The sequence below is a fragment of the Ornithodoros turicata genome, chromosome 7, assembly GCF_037126465.1.
Source record: "Ornithodoros turicata isolate Travis chromosome 7, ASM3712646v1, whole genome shotgun sequence".
Classification (NCBI taxonomy): Eukaryota; Metazoa; Arthropoda; class Arachnida; order Ixodida; family Argasidae; genus Ornithodoros; species Ornithodoros turicata.
In genome coordinates this window covers 32737970-32753786 of record NC_088207.1, presented here as the reverse complement: position 1 = coordinate 32753786, position 15817 = coordinate 32737970, and the positions used below count along the sequence as shown (strand labels likewise).

General features: G+C 47.0%; 1 protein-coding gene across 3 annotated transcripts in view; it reads left to right on the top strand.

The window, feature by feature from the left end:
• LOC135400870 (G1/S-specific cyclin-D3-like) overlaps positions 1-15817 on the top strand; it is a 130909-nt gene that overhangs the window by 6054 nt on the left and 109038 nt on the right. The window contains exon 1 of one of the 3 annotated variants that reach the window (XM_064632827.1): positions 5862-6094. The exons of the other annotated variants lie outside the window; for them this stretch is intronic. Within the exon in view, the coding sequence (XP_064488897.1) occupies positions 6063-6094 (32 nt within the window). The 5' untranslated portion in view covers positions 5862-6062. Of the gene's footprint in view, positions 1-5861; positions 6095-15817 lie in introns of those variants that run through there. 3 annotated transcript variants of the gene reach the window in all.

Below are 15817 nucleotides of genomic sequence, written 5' to 3'. Positions count from 1 at the left end.
TCAAGAGGGCCGTTGTCGTGTCTGAACAGGGCATCCCGGAGACGCCAGACGCCAGCAATTCCGTCGCGGTTCACGATCACGACAATTTCGTAGGTGCCCTTCCCCAGCGCGTGCCAACCCTTCGCCATTCTTTTGGTACCAGTCGTCCTTCGGTGCTCAAGCTCGCAATTGCCAACCGCCGTGTTCCTGGACGGGAAACCTTCCCGGGGAGCGCCCCCCTCCTGTTCATCGGGGCCGCCTGTTCTTCGTCGCCGACTTAGCATCTCGTATGCGCTTCCTTGTGGATACTGGTGCAGAGATTAGTATCCTCCCGGCCAGCAACACGAACAAGTGAAAGTTCCCGATTTACCACCAAACCGCTGTCAACAACACCAGCATTCCCGTTTACGGAGAGCAGTCACCGACACTAAACCTCGGCCTACGTCGTTCCTTCCCCTGGATCTTCAAAATCGGAGCCGTTGACCAGGCTATTATCGGCGCAGATTTTCTGCAGCATTTTGGTCTGCTCGTCAATGTGCGTCGTAAGGCCCTCCTTGACTCGAACACGGGCCTGCGCATAACAGGCATCGGATCAACGCCCCGCATTTCCTTGCCCGCCATCTCCCTCTCGTCCCTGCAGTCTCCTCTCGCTGCCGTGCTCAGCGAATTCCCTTCTCTGTCCCAGCCACCTGATTGGACCAAGCCTGTTCGCCACGACGTCGCCCATTATATCAACACGTTTTGACAGCGTCCACTGCCTCGACCATCCCGGAGTTCGCACCACCATCAAATTGGTTACCGACCGTTTCGTCTGACCAGGGGTGCGGCAGGACATCCGCCGCTGGGTGCGCGCCTGCACGCCTTGCCAGATCAGCAAGTGCCACCGTCACACCACCTCACCGCTTGGCCAGTTCGCCCCACCAACAAGCCGTTTCTCGAAGGTCCATATTGACATAGTTGGACCCCTGCCCCTCTCTGACCATCATCGCTACCTTCTAACATGCGTCGACAGATTCACCAGATGGCCTGAAGCAGCACCCATGCAGGACAGCACAGCTGAAACTGTCGCAGCGACTTTTCTCCAGACGTGGATTGCCCGATTCGGCGTGCCAGAAGAAATCGTCACCGACCGGGGCCCGCAATTTGAAAGTCGACTTTTCACTGCCTTCACCACCCTTATCGGCACGAAACGCTTGCGCACGACCGCTTACCATCCGGCGTGTAATGGCCTGGTAGAAAGATTCCACCGGCACCTCAAGCAGGCACTTATGGCCCATTTGGACGGTTCCCGCTGGACCGAGCACCTGCCATTGGTGCTCCTCGGAATCAGAGCTGCCGTGAAGCACGACCTCGGCTGCTCGTCAGCAGAGCTTGTGTACGGCGCGTCCATCCGGCTTCCTGCCGACATTTTCGACCATCGGCCATCTTCGCAACCATCACCCCTAGCCCCTTCGGACTACGCCCAACGCTTGAAGGCTGCTCTCTTCCGTCTGCGCCCAACACCTACGAGAGCTGTTTCCTCCTCTTCCCCGTACGTCGCCCAGGACCTCACCAACTCCTCCCACGTATTCTTGCTCACCGACTCTACCTGGCGCTCTCTCCAGCCCCCTTACTCCGGCACCCACAAGGTCATCCGCCGGGGTGCAAAAGCCTTTGCCATCAACGTCAACGGTCGCGAGGTAGTCGTGTCAATCGACCGGCTTAAACCCGCTTACGGTGAAGCAACCAGCTCTGCCTTTTGTGAGCCCACCCTCCTTCCGCCAGACGTCCTGGTCTGGGCATTCCTGACGGTATTCGATGTGTGTGGTGAGGATCAATCCTGTGCAGCAGTGACGTCGGTATGCCCTTACGTTCAACCAATTGCGTTTTACCAGTCGGGTTCGCAGAAGACCGAGAGTACGTTTCGCGTCGGAGCCGGTGAAATAGACTTTCTGTGTGGGCGTGCGCCGGTGAGCGTTCAGTTCCAGACGGTCGGCTACTTCGTTGCCGCGGATTCCCACGTGGCCCGGCATCCACTGTAGCCGGATGTGACCTTTGTCAAGAGCTATATTCGTAATCGTATCGATTCATCTTGTAACTGTCATAACGGTACTTCATGTGTACAGTTCTGCTTCTGATTCTGTATTGTCAGTGAGGCGTGTTGGAACTATACCTTCGATTGTTGGTTCACCATTGGTGATCGACAACACCCGTTACTTGTCAAGCTCTCTTGCGGCATGCACAGCAAGGTACGACCATCAGCAACCCAGCACAACTAAAATATGACTCCTCACGTGCTGATTTCATTTCGTCTGACATAATATAACAGGAGCTAAGCATATAACGTGATGCATTTGACGTCCTCAACAGTGACTTCCCCAGAAATTCACTGCTGGGGGGGGGGGCGAGCTTAAAAGGGGGGGTATGCTTGGTGGAGGTTCCACTTAAGGAAATTTTCTTAGACACGGAAAGAATCATGGCACAATGGTGACATCTCTGCACAGCTTTCCCGTTTTATTTGTACATGTTATTACGTTAGAACACAGTACATTAGAATACACATTCATTATGACCGGCATTTCAACATTAAGATTCATAATCAAATCGCAAACGGTTCTTGATGATCCACATTGAGTTTGCGTGCCCGCACGCATGTTTGCTCGTATATGCGCGCACTATATGCATTGAACAGTCACTTTCAAATGATTTTGGACAAATGCATGGTACGATCATCTGCATGACTGTGGTCCTACAGCCCAAGTTTGACAGTACAGGATGTAATTCGCTGCGCCGGACTCTCTACCAGAACGTGTTGGTGGCCGAGCTCGGTGGGGTCACCTGAGAAATTTCAGGGGGGTGTAGGGAAATCCCTAGTCCTCAACATGTACCGAACTATTCGCCGCGCGGTAGGTTCGGAACAGTATACTATCTGTTCCTGGATGTTATACACGGATTGGAAGTGTGCACTACAGCGCTTGGCTAATATGGTCTCCATGTAATCCCTCGGCAGACTAGTTAATGACAGCTGTCTTGAAGCTTGCCAGAGATTGCAAAAGAAGGGACGACACGACATTCAGTTGCAATTGGTGCCAGCTGCCAGGTCATGCGGGCACCCTTGACAGTGAGGAGTCAGACGTGGCCATGTTAAATTCTCACGCATCCCATTTCCCACCCCATTTTATTGTTCAGAGAGTGCCGTTGATTTACGCCCAGCCCCTGTCCAATATGCGACGTACGGTTTGAAGAGACTACGAGGCCCTGCGCCCTGAGGGGCGGTATGGAACGCGTTCATCGCTGCAGAGGGACGACGCACACAAACACATGAGACTCCAATGACCAAGAAACAATGTAATTACCCAGGAAAAAAGTGTCCTGGCGTCGACACCTTTTTTCCCCTGAGTCGCTTTAACCGCCAAAAAGTTCCGCTGCTGTGTTGGATGAGCTTCGAAAAACCTCTCATAGATGGCGATACCGATGCTGCGCGCGTAGCACGTAACGTCGTAACGCATGGTCATAGGTCATGTGGCTCCTGGTACATGCCCCTGTGGAGTAACCTTTTCAGAACACACACACCCAGTTTGCTCACAGAACCATTGAGTAGGATGTTGCTCGCATACGGAGAGAAAATGGTGTAACAGACACAAATATCGTATGACACAGTATGGGAATAAAAACATTTTTCACGAGGGATGCATGAAACACTGTCGCAGTATTGTGCGCAAGAACCATTGTGTGTGACACGAGCCGTTGTGGCACACCCGCCTCGGAGACACTTCGGTAAGCATACAACACAGCGATTGCGATAATATGGTGGATGCTTCTTTTTTCTTTTTGGCCGTGATGCCACCATCTTCGGCCATAATCAGATTTTGGCCATAATGAGACACTTGGATCAAATAATTTTCGGCCGTAATGAGACCTTCGGCCGTAATGAGATGTTACCCATTACATAAATGCGCTACGCAACCCACAGTGTACCTTTATCACAGGATCAAAGAAAGCTTCTCAGACAAGGCGTCAAGCAGCAGTGCAGAATCGCTGGGAAAGGAAGATACTATGTTTATTTGGCTCAAATGCGAGTTCTAGCGGGAAGTATTGGTATGCATGAGCTACGTGTGCATAGACTCAAACGAATGCGATGCTTGTGCCATTGTCGCGCCTCCGAATGTCCGTACTACTACACCTTATGTCCTGCTGCTACATTACCCAGATTCCGCATTGGGACAGCAGACGTGCATATGTAGTTTTATTAGTTTTATTCATGTTATACGATCCAATGAAGAATAGTTCTTCGCAGCAAAAACACGAAATAGACAGACCAGAAAAGAACATAATATGTAAGGCTTGGAATGTTCAACGCCAATTAATGGGAAACGGGGTCCTGAACTATCATCATCATCATCATCATCATCATCAAAATAAAGCTGTTTGGTCGCCTATGACCTTACAGCTGAATGTATGGACAGATATCCATGCGATATGCAATAATTACTGCTACATAATATCTCTCAAAAATTGGCTATAACTGGAGCTGCATTGACAAGCTTCGCTGTTGTGCAAGGTTGATTCTCAGTTACGTGTGTCGTCTCTTGGTTGTTCTCTAACGCTCAGCACACCGAATAAAGAGAAACCGAACATGAAATATGTGGTGGCCGAGGTAGAAAACAAAAAAGGCAGAAAGAAGAATGTGATTTCAATAGAAAACGTCAGTTCACTACACAGCAACAACAACAACAACAACAAAGAAAAAGACGTTCACTATAGCTACATGCAGATGTAGTGCCCCATACTCATCCCTTCGATGGACTGGCTTGATTATATTAGCGCATCCAGAGGATCCCTGTCTACCGACCAGTTGGATCTTTTTAGGTCATCCTGTAGACGTCCACCCGTCAAATAGAACAGATCCACGGACATGCCGGTCTCCCAGCCCAATATCATCGGGATATCCACTTAACTGCTTTCGTTCTGTCTGGGTCCATCTCTCCGTCGGCAGATTCCAGCTCTCCTGTCCCGCACACGCTCGATTCTCACATAAACTCTGAGAATCTGCTTACCGTAACAGGCAGGAGTGTGGTGATGTGAAGGTACAGAGGGTTGTCAATCGGGATATCCCGAATCCCGAAATCCCGGGATCCCGGCCAAGTTTTGGCGTCCCGAAGTCCCGGGATTTCGTAAGAGCAAATATGACAGGAAAATGAAACATCTGTAGGCCATCAGGCACAGACTCACTCTTTCGTAAGGAAATTGCACTTTTTATGACTGGAGGCGGCAGAGGACCGCTGCCTACACGTGCGTAAAGATATTTGCTGACTGTCGTTTCTTCTAGCGCAGAAGCCGAACGGACCTTCAGTTCGGCAGCCAGTATTTGCACAAAAGTTCGCACCGAACTGGGGGACACCACCCTCGACGCTCTGTGCTTACTCAATTCGTGTGTTAATCATTGTACAATGTGATAAGCACGCAGCACCCCCCCAAGCGGCTCTATGAAAGCACAGGTGCGGTTTCTTGCCAGTACCCGACTGATGGACATTTTGTGACTTTCATGCATGCGAACACTCGGCGAGTGCTTTCCACTGGTGATTCCTACCGGGTGAACTTTCACCGTCTCCTTCTATACCACTTTCCTCGTGTTATCTACTTTCTTTTCTTATTTGTTCTGTGTCTTTTTATTTTATCTATATTTTGTTCCCATTATCTTAGTTTATCTAATGAAGATGCAATGCGGTTGCCAGTCCGACATTGTGGCGACTCACTTCCTCGTTTTTCGTCTTCCTATCGTCATCATTATCAGTTGTCGAAATATTAAGAAAACGTGCTGGGAAAGGGAAGTCATATCGGTAGATAATTCACAATTTTCTTTTGTGCTAGAAAGATGAGACATTCAACAAGCAATTCGTTGGTTGCCACAGTTAGAACTACTAGAGGAAGGGATTTATTGTTCACCAGAGCTCTCTGTGGGTTGTTCTGTAGAACGAAAGGTTACAACTTGACAGTTTGTGGACATGTGGAACGTTCAATGTCGTGAAAGCACTCGCAGTGCGTAAAAGTGTTCTCATATGAGCTGCAGTGGCTTATTGTAGAGCCCGCGGTTCGAAGAACAAATGAAGACTGCGAAGCAGTTGCACACATGCGGGTAAGTTATACCTAGCTGTCTACTGTTTATGCCTAAATGATTCCGATTACTGCTTTTGTCGCATTCACCTAGCTTGCCCTGCACGTTCAAGGTTTTAGGCAGTCCCCAGAGCCTTTGTCGCCGTTAGACGAAATCGTTGACAATATTGATCGTTGGTAAGTTGGCGCCATTTTGCGCATAGATATAGGAATAAGCAAGATAACAGCTGGTCCGGAGGATTGTACGAAACTCCGAGTAAGCGCTGTTCCTGAACGAACCGTTATGATTACGTGTTTCTACGCTGTTAGAAAAAAAAAGTATAAATAAGGTATAATAATGGGCTCTTATACCTCTTTTATACCTTCTGCTTCAAATGTATACCTTTGGAGGGTATAGAAGAGGTACAAATTTCCTATTTATACCCCAACCCTTCTCAAGGGTATGGAAGTGCTATAAAAGAGGGCTAACGTACCATATTTATACCTCATCACGACGCGTTTATAGCCGGTACCAGGTATAGATCACTGAGGCTATATACCTTTCATGAGGCTGTTTATACCTTCTGCGTTTTTATACCTTTATGGTATATTATTGGTATATTGTATATGGTATATTATATATGGTATATTATTTAACAGTTACAGCAGTTGTGTCTCAACGAGATGAAAACCAAATACCAATACGTGACATCACACATAGCCGCGCCGACATCATGACTGTATACAATGCGCCTTATTGAAGGGCATGTCCCTACTTCGCAATGTGTGCTGCCTGGAGCAATGCAAAGGCACAGGTCTCGCACGTGAGAAATGCTTCCCCGTTGTTAACCTGGCATGCCTGTCGGCATAGCAATTGGAATCACCGCATATCGTTGCCATCACTCCACTGTAAGAACCTTTTCCGGTCCGTCTAGGGCTCTATACTGTTAGCCATATCTGTGTGACGCAACGCTCAGTGTTCAGTGAACCGTATATGCCAGTGTCATAATCCTGCTGTAAGTCGGCCACTCTTGCTGACCGTCCGTTTTTTTTGTTACTGATATCCACTGCCGACAGTAAATCATCCGAACGGGAGGAAAGGGGGTGGTGCCTCCAGGCGCGGTGCCGTTTTTGGTTCCTCGAGAACGGCGGATGCTGAACGGTATCAGTGTTTGAAGGAAGCACCCTATCTCACAATCAATACGGCCTCTATGGGGCCGTTAGCTGTACGCCGCGCGTTGCAGGGAGCTTCTAATGGTGCGCAGTCTTTCGCACCTTTGTGCATACATAACATTAGTATACACAAAAACGCTATTCAAGGAATGGGCGCCGCCATTAGTGCTGCCACCCCGTGGTAGTCACAGGAACTGTGCGCGTGTGGATTGCCGTTTGCAGAGTTCCCTCATTTTCCCATGTGTGTTTTCGTTCATGTTCGTGCCCGTTCATTTTCCCCCGCTCGGGAAACGGTGTAGAAGAAGATATCGCATCGGCCAGCACTCCTCACGTGAACAGTGTGCATATCGCACGCGAAAGCAAGCAATCTTCTTTTTCCTTGATCTTTCGAACGTTCCCAAGCAGCAAAATGTACTCAAAGTCGAGTGCAATAGGGGTGGACGGGTAGGTGGAAGGCCTTCAACAGACTGATGAAACTAGAGAACATTGATAAGACACATACCGTCCACTCCTATTGCACTCGACTTGCAGTACATTGTGCTGCTTGGGTTGATACGCTAGTCAGATGTTTACCGGATGACTCGTTATATGGAATGTTACGTTATCGTCAGCCATACAGTATTCATCCCAATGGGGAAGAGCGATTTTGGCAGTCCACCCCTGTTGTGTCGTCGCTGGGTCTGGGAACGAGGCTGAGGAGACTGGTGGTTTGAGAGTAACGCGACAGGGTCTGTGTTGGTATACTTGCACATGCAGGGTTGGACAATGTTATGCGCAATGTCTATCCTTCAATGACCTCGCAGGCGTGGCGGTGCTGTGAAAGCATTTACTCTTGTTATCAAACTATCCAGAAAGAGAGAGAGAGAAGGTACGTGTTATAGCTCCGCGTTTTTCCCGGTCCTAACATATTGGGCCTCTATGGTTCTGATCATTGCATAGGATAGGTCATGGCAAGATAACGTTTGAAGGGTGACACGAAGGTTACCATGGAACTATTGATTACTTTTTCGCTTCGAGATTAAACTGAGGTCATATGATACAAGGAATTGGGCACGTTGGTATTACGTACTAAAAGCGTTAAAATACCCAAGTGCTGGGTTAATTGGGAGGTGAGGTGATTGGTTGATAGGTAAGGCAGCGGACACGTACGTCAGTGTTCGTTTTGTCGATTTTCTAGATTGTTAATTGATATTAACATTGCCTTGAGTTTGAGGAGAAAAACACAGGACGAGATGAACAGATAGACTCACGAACCAGCAATGGTTCATTGCTTCATTGCGGGTTCGTGAGTCTATCTGCTCATCTCGTCCTGTGTTCGTCCTGTGTTTTTCCCCTCAAACTCAAGGCAATGTTAATATTAATTCAACACCAGCTAGCTTGCCTGCTCCTACTATGTTCTAGATTGTGTTAAGAAATTTCTGGATGAGGCAAAAACTGGCCAGGTGGCGTAGGTGTGTTTCGGGATATCTGGCACCGACAGGGTGTATAGTATGTATTTTAACTGGTTCAATAAAAGAAATCGTCTCTTGGTTGAAGTTCAGTGCTTGTGTTGTATCCTTCATTTTGTCCTTGTTTTAAATGTTTTTACCCAGCACTGGGGTATGTTGACGCTTTTATTATAGGATGCGTAACCTGATCCCGCTCTATACACTTGAAACGTTGCCAGCGTACAAACCGGTCCACCACTATATAGTGTAATTTCTTGTGCAGCATGAATTTCGAAATTTTGTTGTCTGTCGAGTCCTTCTGTTTGGTACAGCTTCTAAAGAGATTATCGACAATAATGAACCTCTGTACGCAATAAGGAGATAAGTCGAATTATCCCCTTTTTAGTATTTTTGTTGTAATGACATCTACATACCAGTATGTACTTGTCAAAGAAAATTTAGGACCGTATTGCAATTTATTGACTCGCTATAGGAGGATAAGAAACGTGAAATACATGCATGTCAATGAGATGGACAGCCAGATCAGGTCCCTTTTCTACACACGCATACAAATGGTGTAGCTTAAATTTTCCTACGATAGGGAAATGAACTTCAACTTCCACTCGAAAAAAATGTTCTTTCTACCTCACATGACCGTGTCAGCAGTGCTACTGAGCGTTGTAATCGGGAAAACGTGTGCACAATGCTAATAAGTCATATTTTGCTGGCCATACAGAACATTATTTTCAAGATTGTGCTCGTTTAGCAGCACGATCGCGATCTAGGCTGCTCCACTGCACAAAGGGAACTTCGCCCGTCTTGGCGTCACCATGAAAATCTGACTCATGAAAACTGTTTCTTCCTGCACGTGAACCCTGTGCGTGCGGTGTTATATAGCAAAAGAGGATATGTCATGCTCCTAGGTTTTGTTCAATTTCTGCTAAGACGCACATCCAGAAACGATGCTATGCATACAGTAGACAGATGCATATATGTTACACATTTTGCATTTTCGTTATTTTAGGAAACTCATCTGCAATTGCTTTACCAAATATTTACTTGCAGTTTTCTTGGTTTGGAATTTTCCGACTTACTCTCTTATTGCATACAGAGGCTCTTGTCGACATTTAATGACGGACGCCATGACGTTTCTAACAGCTGATTCTCATTACTGCGGTTGCGAATGCGTACAGCGTCCTACCTGTACCTTCGTTCCATCCGGAAGGATGTTCCGTTGCAATGATTCGCTGTCAGCGGACGTAACACGAAACCCTAAACGCAGCAGTGTGAAGCCACCAAAAAAGTTTCAGATTAAGACGTCTGGTGAAACTGTGTGTCATTTTACCGAATAGCGCTAAAGATTTTGGTGTGTGCAATTTGTTTCCCAGAAAAACAATACTCCCATAAACGTGGCTCCGCGCTTAACTCGCCAATTCCGGGTATAACGAGGAGGAGAAGGTACGATGCCACGTCACCGATGACGTTGTAAGGAGAACTCGTTCTGGTTCGCCGGTCAGTGGGGGGTCAGCGTCTTGTCCCTTTGCCGCCGTAAACCAGTTTTACCAGTTCTCCAGGAGAATTGGGGATAGAAGGAGCGGCCGAATCATTACCGAGCCAGGAGAAAGGCTTTTTCGGAACCCCGAAGAGCGGAGTAGCAGACAACATTTCTCCAGACCAATCAGCGAGCGATCTCATTATAGCGTCAGCGCGAGATTCCAAGCAGATCATAGGCTGGTACTGCTCTTCACCGCCGTTGCGCACGGTCGCTTTTAGCGGCGTACTTTAAATTCAATTTCTGCGATAATTATGACTCTGTGGTGTGAATTACTTCGCATGGTGCATCTTACTGGCCTACTTTTTAAGTAGGAAGAAAACATGATGTTAAAAATGACTTCTGTGCTACTTTAAGACACGAAACGTGGATGGTAGTACACTATATAAGAGCACTTATCAACAGTGCCCTCCAGTGCTTCCTCAACTGTATACCTTTCTGCATTCCAAGCGAATCCAAGGACGCTACGAAACCAGAACGAGACGACAGCTGATTCAGAAAGTACAGATGAAGTGTACTTCTATCACACACCTCATGTGCGGTGCTTATCTTTCTTTTTACTTTTTCCGCAACACTGTAGCAGTTCGAGTAGAGCGATAACACTTGCGGCTACATGCCTCCTTCCTCCGGGGGCAGTAAAAGGAAAAGATAGCTCTCACGGTCCGTCGACCCTCGAAAGACTGTGTCAGCCATCGAGGCGCTAGAACGTCCGCTTGTGCGGTGCAGTTGTTCTTGCGACGATTCGTTTATCAACACCCTTCAAATCGTCGTCGCACGGCCTGCGTCCCGTTTGCCCCCTACCCCCTTTGGCCAAATAACTTTCCTCGTCTTCGGCGGCACACAGCTCGTTTAAACTGCATTGCAAGGAGTGACTCCCACCCACCATGATGGTCACGGCGTTTGTTCCCTACGTCATATTTTTAAATTCCAATTTTAAAATCCATGCCGTTAGAAGAAAGTCAGCCAGAAAGCTGGCTGACTTTTCCTGTCAAAATAGATTACCCCCCCTCTCCCTTATATGCTATCGTTTCCCTTGTACAATTTGCGAGGAAGCGGCAGCTGATATATGATGAAAATTGATGTTCTGAGTCAGGAACACAGAAGAGAGGACAAACACAAAGCCTCAAGTGCCTAGGAACAACGAAGGAAGGAAGGCGTGTACCTGGAAAAAGGTGATCGAAATCCCTGTTTCAAAATAAACTACTGCAAATAAATGTTATCTGACTCTAAAATGCACAGTCGCGCGCATGAAATTGCCTACGGGGAACTAACTAACTTGGACATAAATATATGCAAACACCGAACTTGGACTAACCTAATAATAAACTAATCGACGTGCTGTTCCGTCGTGTCCGCCCTGCTAAGCCTAACGGCCGCTAAAATGTGGCTTTCGCTCGCAAAAACGACTTGGACAGACATCGAAAACCCGTGAATTTGAGTGGTTAAATAGTGATGTCGATTTTCCTTGTTTCGAGAACGTGAATTTTGAGATCGGGGATCTCGCAACCGGGAATATCGAGGTCCTCCCGAAGGGGGTCACTGAAAAGGTCAGCCAGCTGCAGGACTCGAACCCACATCTTCTGGATTGCCTACAGTCCACAAGACGTGGGTCCGAGTCCTGCAGCTGGCTAACCTTGTCAGTGACTTCCTTCTTTGATCTTATATGTACTCAACCGGCTGCTTGTTAGGAAGTAGTGACAGTGTTGTTCCTATGACTACGAAAAAGAAAAGTACATTCTTTGCGTGGATCTTCGTTTCTTCGTGGTATAATAAATAATTGGGAGTAAATTTGCATATACGGTCTCGGTGACACCTCCGAATTGTTCTTCATGCCATATATGCGAGTGCCCCATGTTGTGTTCTGATAAGAATATGTTTAAAATGAATATGTTCTTGGACGTTAAACATGGTGTGCCGTGCACTGAGATTTCAGGCGGTCGAAATTAATCCACAGACCGACCGCCATGGCTTCACTCATGGTCGTGGTTATCTCTGGACGTAAGCCATGAATTGCTATATCGGTCGTTACACACTAAAACGAAAGAGAGAGGGAGAGAGAGAAATATAGTGACCCTCTTCAAGATGCACACAGGAACACATTGCAATCTGGTCTTCATTGTCTGAAGTGGTCCACCAATTTAATTTAAGCCCCCAAGAGAAATTAATGCGAGATGCACTCCGAAATATTTGTTTTCAGTATTACACTATTACAAACAAGTAGCGGCAGTGAAGTAATTCGGTATTAGTGTCTAATGTAGGAAGGTTCCCGATAGAATAAAGACAAAGAAAAGGCTCTGGTAACAGAGTGACGGTCACTGTTTCGGCTTTTGTGCTGCATGCGGTGCCTTTATAGCTTTTAGTTCACTAGAGGAGGTGAGCATCTACAACGTAAAACGAGGTAATGACCATTTCTTAGCAAGGATATTTAATCTGGACTGAGCAAGGACGAAAGAAAACAAATAATTATGCCAATTTAACAGAAATGAAGCTAAAGGCAAAATAAAAAAATAAAAAAGACCATTCAAATGCATGGAGACTTCCGCACGAAGCATTGATTGTCGCGCTTTCACACGCATGATGTCAACCAAGTCGCACGTCATTCTTACGGTACCGGTTCCTCGAAAAAACCACGCAGACCGACATAGACGTCGCTGTGCCGACACATCTGCTCGCCAGAAATCTTAAGCAGCTGACGATATAGGAGGGCCTCCGCAGCGCTAACACTGACTGACGTGGGAAACAGAGCCTATAAATGCAACTCGCTGTGCCGTGCATGTCTTTGGGGCGGATAGCAACAAGTGGAGGCGAGAAGGAGCAATGGGGTATACCTTCAGACCATACGTTCCACCTTCATCAGCGATACAGTTTTTACACGCATCAGTGTTATATAGCTCATGAACCGTAGAACGTAATAAAAACTGCGACTAATGGCTTATCTCCCCGATAAGTGCCAAGCGAGTACACAAATTGGCCTTCCTCCTGCATGAGTCACAACTGCTTCCTCCTTAATGCTGCCAGTTACAGCTTGTTACAACGGAAAGACCGCTTACTCAAGAGTAACTCGAGTCCCATTCAGTCAGAGCAAAAATCTTGCTACTTTTGTTTCTAAAGGAAGTGCTCCTTCAGCACGAGGGCTTCTAGGCTTTGAACAGCAGCTCGACTCGCGTGCTTCCTTTATTTACTAGAGACCTCCGTTAGTGATATCGTAATGTTACGGGAATAGCGAGTGTTAATAGACTGTTGATAACGTGGCTTCCGACGTACCGTATGTACTCTTCAAAGAGTACATAGTTTCAGTATATTGCACGCAAAGGGGAAGTTCCAAATAGCGTTGATAGGTTCTGCGCACGCCCATAACAGAAAGAGCTTCGGGCAGTACGCAGAACCACCAACGCTATCCCTTATGTACTCAAAGGTGATAGCGCACGGTACACTAAAACTCACTAATGCGATTCTCAGTCATGCACCAGCAATTGTTTCCGGTAGGTACGAGAACTTTACGGTGACGTCATCAGTGGGCTATATGAGGAACGTGAGTCTTGAGACTGTGTTTGTGTGTCCGTTTTCTCGGTAACTTTCTAGTCTTGGGGGTTTCTATGGTCATGTATTACGTTCTGGTCATTCTTCTTAACAATTCTGGCAATGTTTTTTGCTCTGGTAATATTCCGATTGATGAAATGTCGGCGTCCTGTTTTTCTCCTCAGTTGGTTTGGTTTGAAAGAAGAAAAGTATGGAAGTAAATAAACAATGGTAATAGAAGTAATAAACAATGGTAAACAATGGAGAGTTTGGCTCAACTGTATATACTTAGGGTTTCTCATTGGTGTTTACTGTGATCCTGGAGTGTGATCAAGAAGTTACGTTGTCGCTCTCAACAGGTCGGCACATGATTCATGGAGAAAGCTAGTTTCTCAGCTGTCCATTTCTCAAGTCCTCGTATAAGCAAGGATATGACCAGAATTTTCATCGGAGGGTGTGTGTGTGGTGTGCGACACCCATACCGCCATGTCACCATCTATATTCATGCAAAATGTATTCCTATCAGAAACTTTTTGAGGGTGTGGCGAGATCTTTGAGGGAGGGGGTTGTTAGGTGGTGTGTGGGTGGGGATGCTGAGAAAATCCCTGACCCTATAGATCTTATATTGAGAAATGATTACTTATGGAGAATGTAAACAGTTTGCAATGCATCTCGCCAGTCCTCGCTTTCTTGAGAGATCTGAACGGACATACACGCCGTACATATCCTCACGTATCGCCCGAACACTATCTTTTGTTTGCAACGCACTCAGCGTATACACCCGCGTGTAGGTGCTACGCAAGTTCGAACGATCGGTCATCGTACCCTGCAAGGGCCGTACTCCACACGGACACGTACTGTGCAGGGCGGATACCCTCTAGGTCGGAATCGTTTCTATGAGGTCGGAGTACGCTGTTCGCAAACTGCCAGCTAAGAAGGAGCCGGTCGTGTCTGCCAAAGTTCCGGTCGCGAAGAGGGAGCGAAACTCGTATATAACTCACGGGAAGATCAAGGACACGCCGGGCAGAATAGTACTACGTCCGCGAGAATGAACAGCAGCAGACGACGCATCGAAGCAGAAGACAAATAGAAGCAAAAGACAGTCATTGGTACATGTGTCTGTTTCTATGGCCCCGAAGAATAGACGGCGAAGCCCAGTATTAATGAACAAGATGCGCGAGCTGGTGAAAAACACAAGAGAATATAAAAGGACGAAAGAAATAGAGAAAAAGAAGAAAACTGCTGTGTGGGAGGTTGGTTCGTGCTTAGCGTTGCAGCGTGCCGATATGTGCGGATGAAGTCACTGGTAAAGGGTTTCTGCTCAGTCGAGGGGAAAGAACGCGCACAGCTGTTGGGTTGGGGTGAGAAACATGAACCTGAAGTGTTTGGAGCTTCAGTGGGCCATAAGGCGTTCCACTGTTCCTCGGTGTGTTAGACGAAGACATGCTGTTTCTTGTGGTAAACCGTGCGGAGAAGTCTATGGGACTTTTTTTTTTTTTGTACGTAATCTCTATGCCGGTACTGCTCGTGGTAAAATGTACGAACCTGATCTGAATCGTTCAATCGTGCTTATGTCTGGTCGAGATAGGGGTTGAACACATTCACTAAAAGGATTGGGAATGTAGATCGTGGAGGGAACAATCTGGCGTTTATACGTCCACCGTATTTCAAGTGATATGAAAGTTGCTAAAAAAAAAGTGATATGAAAAGCTAAATCTACACATACCCGCCTTGCGCTACGGGAGACAAGCACAGGCGATGTAGAGCAACGTAAACAATATCGGATGCACAACAGTGACCTGCGAAAAGAAATATACATGGAACATAAACCACGCGTTATAACACTGCAGTTGCATGCAATACTTGTCTACAAGAGCAAAAACAAGCAAAACAACTGTCTCTTTAGCTCGGAACACCACAGGTGAAAGCTCACTTCCCATGATCCCCGGGGGCCTGTCCTCCAGACGTCTCCTCACGTTTTGCAGCCTCAGGTAGTCTGCACACGCATTTTAGGATACTGAGAACACTAGAGCATACCATGATTTTTTTTTTTAATCACAAGGGTTGTAATATCTTGCGGTGGGAAATTTTGGAG